General features: G+C 35.0%; 1 protein-coding gene across 1 annotated transcript; it reads right to left on the reverse strand.

Moving 5' to 3' along the window:
• Nucleotides 1–6,854, reverse strand: LOC108483220 (uncharacterized). Its single transcript, XM_017786497.2, has 8 exons — nt 6,425–6,854; nt 4,870–6,095; nt 4,031–4,451; nt 3,465–3,609; nt 2,475–2,590; nt 2,305–2,383; nt 1,156–1,389; nt 1–587 (listed from the first exon to the last, which is right to left on the reverse strand). The coding sequence occupies exons 2-8, from the start codon at nt 6,041–6,043 to the stop codon at nt 249–251; spliced, it is 2,508 nt and encodes an 835-aa protein (XP_017641986.1). The 5' UTR covers nt 6,044–6,095; nt 6,425–6,854; the 3' UTR covers nt 1–248.
• Between the last annotated feature and the right edge of the window lie 886 nt (nt 6,855–7,740).

The raw sequence follows: 7,740 nt of genomic DNA on the forward strand, positions 1-7,740 counted from the left end.
TAACCTAAAAGCCCATCAACCAATCATCCCTGGCACTGGCATATACTAGATATATAGTTCAAAAACAAAGTCAAGTAAGGTTACAAAAATGAGTAGTAAACTGCAACAAAAATTACATGTCTTTTACCCCAAAAGAAAAAGGTGTTGTCAACAAATTAAATTTGAAGAACTTGCTACTATACCCCAAGTGCACAAAATTTTCTAACCAAAAAAATCCAGAGGTCTTTTGGAAGGATTTGTAGCCTTACTCAGATTTTAGCCAATTTCTTTTGGGACAGTTGATCCTCTTCATTTTTTACCATGGCTTTCTTTGCCAACTCGTAGCCGGCAAAGTTCATGGCACCTAAGGGAGCAATCCAGAAAAACCGGGGTACTGCTCCTTTAAACAGACCGAGAGGTCCCTCGTGACGGAGTATAGAAAAGGCTACCACTGACATAGATATGGGTCGGCCCCCTGGAGCAGTCATCATTCTAGTTTTCATGACATCAAAAGGTGTAGTGACAACGGCAGCTAACCCTCCAGATACAGCTCCAACGGCAATAGTTTCCCATGGTTCCAGTTCCCGTTGAAGAAGTTGTTGGGCAAGCTAAAACAAGATGCAGAACCCAAATGATAATTCTTATAAAAGGTAAGGAACAAAGTTGTAGATGAAAATATTTTTTGATAGGGTCCATATACCGTAGGAGACTATATCAAGCACCCAAATTTTCTAGGAATATTTTCCAATAAAAGACGGCCTAGACCAACGTCATATAAATCTGTAGTTCATTAGAGACCTATATACATACTGGTTTTATATGGAGTTTTATAATTATAAGGAAGTTGCTTATCTAAGACAAAGCCCCTTTTTAGCACTGATGCATGGGTGATACAAACAAAGTTCTAGTGCCTTGAGCATGGGCTTTGACTACACCAACAAATGACTCGGGATAAATAAAAATTCTCAATCTCAAGACCAATATCTATAGCACCAACAAATATCGAGTGTAACATAAATGACATTGCACTCCAAAGAGAACACAAGTTCAAACTTGGAGACAACATTCTTGAGAGGGGCACTCACAAATCCCCAAAAGGATTAGTTTTCATGGACCATAGAATGAACATGGAAGATACCTTGGTTATACAAAAAAAAAAGAGACAACAATCATTACCTTTTTGGATTCAGCATAGAGTCCCATTCCAGCAACATAGAATGGCACCTCACGGCAGAGAGTGGCTCCAGTCCCACGGAAAAAACCTTTTAGACCGTCTTGGTTCCAAGTACCAACAATAGCTTCTCCAACGTTGTCAAAAAGACCAGCTTGCAAACGCTGCTTTAGTACCTCACAAGGAATCCGCACCGCTGTTCCTAAAAGTGTACTGCAGAATGATGCCATGGATTGAACCTACATAACATGTAACTACAAATTTTAGCACAGTTAGCAAAAAAAGTGTACCATACTGAAATTGGGAATTTGAGTGGTCAAAGATCAGTTCCTTCAGCATGAGCAAAAACAGCGACAAACCCACAAAAGCACATAAATATGCACTAGCATACAAAGGAGTGATAAACTTCTTGAGCACATAAATAAATAAAAAAAAAAAAAAAAAAACAAGAGGATTTGAAAACCAGAGTAATGGGTAAATGCTAACTTGAAGTTAGATGTTACTTTTCAAAGTGGTATTGAAGAAAAAAATTGTATTAAACAGTTTCGAGTTTGCTTTATTCTGTTCCCCTCAAAAAACAAAGTTATGTTCTACTTCATTCATAGAGTGTGTATCAAAGGTGCACTATGCATGACCTCAGGAACCCCAGACAAATATTTGAATAAGGTAGCCCGTTCAATATAGCTTACGCAACAAAGAAGAGACTCCAGCTTCAACATGTGACTTTTACTTTTTCTTAGGAACGGCACTTGTAAGGAAATTTGACCAATGTACGATAAATTCCTTACGATAGGAAAACCAAGGAAAGCTAAAGCTTAGTGTTATAAAGAAACAAGAGAAACACAACCACAATTTCTTAGGTTATTTTTTGTGTTCGTGCATAGAGTGCACATCAAAAGTGCACCATGCATGACTGCACGAACCCTGGACAAATATTTGAATAAGGTAGACTGTTCAACATAGCTTATGCAATGAGAAGAAGAAACTTCAGCTTCACAAGCAACTTGTCCATTTTCTTATTTCTAAGGAAATTTGTGCAATGTACGATATTCTTTCCAATGGGAAAACTAAGGAAAGCAAAAGCATACTGTTATAGAGAAACAAAAGAAACTCGATCACTATTGTGTATTGAATAATAGTGCAACAAGAAGTACCTGGATGTCTGGGAGGTTTGGAGCAACATTGATCAGTACAAGTTTACTTGCTTCAAATATTCCTGTTCGCAGGCCATGGCTGCAATGTTGAAAGAAAGCCAATCAGACAAATAAATGAAAGAAAACAAAAGCCAAATCGAAGTCAGAAAAGAACAGAAAATAAGTAAAACCTTGAAAACTGTCCAAGAATTGCAGGGATTGAACCCCGATATAACCCCCGTACTCCAATTTGTGGAAGCTTTGAAATAATTTCAGGGAAGGTAAGCGTTGATGCTTGAACTCGAGTCTGATAAAAAAAACAACCAGAAAGAACAGAAAAAAATATATCAAGAAAAGCCCTGTTGATTGTCTCAAGATGTATTCCATAAAAGAGAATGGCATAGCCTAATACTAACAAAAAAAAAAAAAAAAGGAGCTGTTTCAGAAAGAAAGCATGCAAGACTACGTGCATCTTTAAGCATAGACACTCCTTTGACCCCTTTTTGAGCTCAAGTGCTTTTTACTATTGATACTTTATTTTGTTTAATCATGAAAAAGGATCGGTGAAGAGTCCGTAGGGGAACTTAGAACTACCAAAAAGATGCCTCTACCAAATGGAGAAGACAAAAAAATCTTATAACAAATATTGAAGTAAACAACATTACATTACATAATAAGCAGGGGCAAGAAGACACGTAGAACAGTTACACAATAAGTTGACAATGTTCCATTACTTGCACAACTAGGCCAAAGCCCGAACTATATTTATCAAGGAAAACGGACAAAACTCAGGTACCAGGAAACTGTATCAAATTATGGAGTACTTGAATAAGGCTTCCAGAAAATGTACGTAAAACTGAAAAGCAAGTGTCCAACAGCATTAGCAGGTTTATATTGCACAAAAGCAAGCATAAAAAATTTTAAACTAAGACCACATGTGATATAACTCAACATATTGTAAGTTTCACAGAGACTATTTCAACCACATGTGAAGGAATATCAATGGTTATGAAAGTGAATGTCACACATGAGCTCTCCAATCTCCATACTCCACACAGACAAATAAACACTAAGATGACAGATTAGATGTGTCCTTGCAGAAGAACAAAAAGATATGATGACTAGATGTTAACAGTTGGTAGATTTTATTATGTAAAACAGCAATCAGCTGAAGAACGTGCCTTTATAGTATCAACTGGGTGCAGTAAAGATGTGGAGAGTGCACATGAAAGACCCCCAGCCAACGCGGACTTAAGAACACTTCCAGCATGTATTTCCACTGGTGGTGCAACAGCAACAACAGTTGCAGCTTCAAACCAGATATTCCTTTATGTAATATAAAAGGAAGGTAATGTCAAAGTGAGTCGCTACAAAACTAGTGAAAAGGAGTGCACATGCAAAGCAAAAAGTACATGTTTAACAAAGGAGAAAGGAAGGTGAAGGTAGCCACTAGTAGTATTAGGCTGCCAAAACTTTAGACTAAACATATACATGGTTCAATTAGAAATAATAGCTTTTTTAACAAGGTATCCAAAACAGGAAGTACAAAGCAGTACTGCAGTAAAAAAAAAACAATTTCACAAAAAGGACCTACATACAATAACTGGGTAGCCATGATCCAAATTATAAAGTTTTAATTTTCAAAGATACAGCCTGAACAGAAAGGCAATCCAATCATAAATAAAATTAGAACTTGAGCTTCAGCTGCATTTTCTAAATAAGACTAAAATGGAATTATTAATCTTACCGAGGGTCATCTTGAAGTAGGCGATCAGAAGGCAATAGAAGCATAAAATTGCGGAAGTGTCCATATGAAATAGATTCTTCAGTGTCTGCATTCAAAAATCGCATCATAGCAACAGCATTGTCTTCATTTGCAGGAAGTCCAGCATTTTTAAGTGAGGCCAATATTTCACTTTTCTGGAGGGTCCCAGACTTGCTTAAACAGAGAGAAGTATAAGCTCGAAGAATAGTTGGCTCCTTCTGTTCCATCAAAGACAAAAACTGCTTCCAATTGAAAGATTTAGAAAATAGATGACTCCTCGTGCGGCGCATGAATTCCCGAGCATATCTCTGTGGCAATTTTCTTTTTCTCATAGCAACTTCAAGATCTTCTAAAGTTACTTGTCCGTCACCATCTCTATCCAATTCTTCAAAGAACCTCCTCCCTAGAAGAAGAATACATGAGTAAAATTGGTGCATAGCTAGTTTACTGTACTAATCTTAATCACCATGGTAAATTACCCAACATGAAATTAATGCTACAAAAACTCAGAGAATATGAACTCATTGAGCAGAAAGTTTGATAAATCTAATGAGTAGAAGACAAATTATCAATGATAAGTCATAAAAACAAAAACAGAACTTATGTTAAGCTGGAATATTACAATCTGAAAATCAGAATCTTCAAGTTCATTTAGGATTAACGGAAAGGAGTTAACCAAAATCAGAATCCTACATACACAGTTCCTAAACTTCCATCATGAAGAGAAACACACTAACGGATGCTGCAATTCAAGGAACCAAACAAAGTGAAAGCAAAAGATGCAACAGTAGTTATTCACTAAGTTGCCTGAGAAACCATACCTTCTGACTCTGTGTATCTGAAGAAATCCTGCACAGAGAATAATTTCTTCTTGTCAGGATGGTCTTGTGAAGAGCGGCCCAAAAGCGGTAGAAGTTCAACCAATTCTGTCAGTGAGACGGTGGATAAGGTGGATCTCAAACGCTCCACATTTGATAGAGGAATGCTAAGAATCCCACTGGCCAGTTTCTGTGGGGAATTACCAGCCGATTCTTCCCTTCGTCCGGTACTAACATCATCATCACCCTCTTCATTCACATGAGAAGCAACTCCAACCATACCTGACGGAACACCTCCCACTCTAGCAAACTTCAAATTTCCCAAAAACCCATTTACATCAGCTTTTTGACCTTCCCAAATGCTTGCCACCACTTTAAAGTAATCAAACTGAGAGGGAGGAGATGGAGTCTGTGGACATTCACAGTGCTTACGGTTACTTTCCTGTAGAAGTTGATCAAACTTCTGAAGATTTTGAGTCAACTGATCAAGAATAAGCCCTATAAAACATTCAACATGTTTCCCATCACTGTGTTCCAAACCCTCATTCTTTGCACTAAACTGAGCCTTTGCCTCTCTATGCTTACACTCAGACGAAGCCTTTGATTTCATGTCATGAGTACTTGAATGTCGACACCCTTTATCTTTGTCACCCATTTTCTGAATTCTTTTCCTACCCGTGTTAAACGAGCTTGGTATAGCCTGAACAAAACCGTTAACCAACACTGACCAAGTAGCAGAAAACTGAAAGCAATTCATACAAGACCCTTCATCTCTATCCACATCCTTTTCATTCAATCCTTTCCTAACCGCCTCAACCTTCTCGTTGTTCTTGCCATTTCCGGGCGAAAACATTCCAATAAAAGCCTTGATCGGAACTTTAACAGACGGCCCTTTCTTTCTCTCTTCACTACCAACACAACATTGCCCATTATTAAGAATACTACCAAAATTACCATCACTCTTCTTCATACCAAATATTTGAACCTTATCATTCCTATCACTAACATTCAATTGGGGAATCAATTCAACATGCTTTCCTTTATCATTCGACACCCCGAAACAACTTTCGACATCTTTTGCAGCTTTCTTAATACCCAATTCAAGAGGTAAAAATGCTTCTTTTACAAATTGAATCGAACTCGAAATCGATTCAATTGGATCATTTTTAGACAACATTACTCTTACCACCTCAAGAAACTCCTAATTCTTCAGTACAATTTTCTCCCCTCTGTGGAAATTCAACAAGAACCATATTCAACACACTTATAAAATAAAAACATAATAATTGAAAAACCAAATCTTCAAGCAACTCAAAGGATGAAAAAAGCTTATACTACTAAAAAATCATATCAAAAAATAGATTCGAACAACCCGAAATCTTTATTCTCCTAAAATAAAAAGAAAAATTAGCACTTCTCCTAAGATTCTTACACCAACTTAAAAAGAACCCACCAAGCTAGAACCACAATTCAACACAAAATAAAAAGAACCCAGAGGGAAAACTAAATCTATAGCCAATAAAAAGGATATACAAATGAATTAAAAAGGAGAATTTACTTGGGAGGAGGATCCGTTGAAGAAACCGATGCTGCTCCTTAAAGCAAATCAAGCTTATCCATACTGACAAAACAGATAAATGGGGTATTAGTTTCTTGTCTGTTCCGTGGAAGAAGATACCATTTTCACCCCAAAAAAAGAGCAAAAAGAAAAAAGAAAATTATATCTCCAAAATGGGTTCTTCTGAATTCTGAGTTCTCAGTTCCTCTTGAAGTGAAACAAAGGGCTGTTTCAAAAAGGAAAATGGAAATTCAAGGACTATATGCTAAATTTAACCCCTTTTTTTGATTTTCTTTTAAAGATAGCGAGAGATATGGTTGTGGGGTGGCAAAGCAGGAACCTAAGAAGGAAGAAGAAGAATAGGCCTCTGGTTTTTTGTTTTTATTTATTTATTTTGATATTTTATTTTTGTCGAATTATGGAAATGTTTAATTAAATAAAAAAAATTGGAGATAAATAAGCAGGAATGGATAAACCTGTAGGACCTATGTTAGGACTTCCATTTCTCGAAAGTATAATAATAATTTTATTTAAATTTAAATCTAAAAATCGAAGTATTTATCCATTTGGTAAAAAAATAATAATTGAAATATTGTATAATATTTTGTATCTTTGTCTATTTGTGGTTACTTTTAAGTAAACTTCTATTTTATACAAATTCAATGATTATTATAATTTTCTTTATTATAGAGTGCTATCTGTGAAATAAATAAAATAATTATTTAATTAAAAATATTAACTCAATTAGCATTATCGTAAAATTTTAAACTAAATTGTTGTTTATTATAAAAATATTTAAAATATATTAAGAAAAAAGTTAAGAAACCTAAAATATATGTATATATATATATTCTTATGAATAAGCATAAATCTTGCTACATATTCATAAAACATTTTAACAGACAATAAATTATTCAAGTGGAAAAAACAACAAAAATATTTTTGAAAAAATATGTGTGGGAAAATAAACAAAAGTTGGATTAGTGGCTAAAAATCGGTTGCCAAATAAAAATTTGACATCTACCTTTCTTTTGCACGTGTTCTTGACACGTTTCTTTTAAGCACTAATGGGGATTCCTTCTGATTTTTTTTTTTTAACTTCTTTTTCCAAAAATTAAAGCTTTGTTTTTTCATTTATTATTCACAATCGTTTCTTATAAAAATGAAATTTAAAGTAAAATCATTTTTGATAAAACTGATTCCACTTTTAATTTTTACTAATAAGCTCTTGGTTTTCGCATTAAAATAAAAAGTGTACTATATAAACATTTTAGTCCTTATCTTATATATTTTTTATTATTTTTATAATTTATCAT

Source organism: Gossypium arboreum, chromosome 1 (genome assembly GCF_025698485.1).
Source record: "Gossypium arboreum isolate Shixiya-1 chromosome 1, ASM2569848v2, whole genome shotgun sequence".
NCBI classification, from domain to species: Eukaryota; Viridiplantae; Streptophyta; class Magnoliopsida; order Malvales; family Malvaceae; genus Gossypium; species Gossypium arboreum.

What these genes read in the sequence shown, in the direction of transcription:
- LOC108483220 (XM_017786497.2), bottom strand. Translation starts at nt 6,043, where the DNA reads ATGTTGTCTAAAAATGATCCAATTGAATCGATTTCGAGTTCGATTCAA. An exon ending in ACCCAGTTGATACTATAAAG is followed by an intron (nt 2,591 to 3,464) that starts GCACGTTCTTCA and finishes TTTTTTTATCAG; the next exon opens with ACTCGAGTTCAAGCATCAAC. An exon ending in ATTCTTGGACAGTTTTCAAG is followed by an intron (nt 2,384 to 2,474) that starts GTTTTACTTATT and finishes TCAACATTGCAG; the next exon opens with CCATGGCCTGCGAACAGGAA.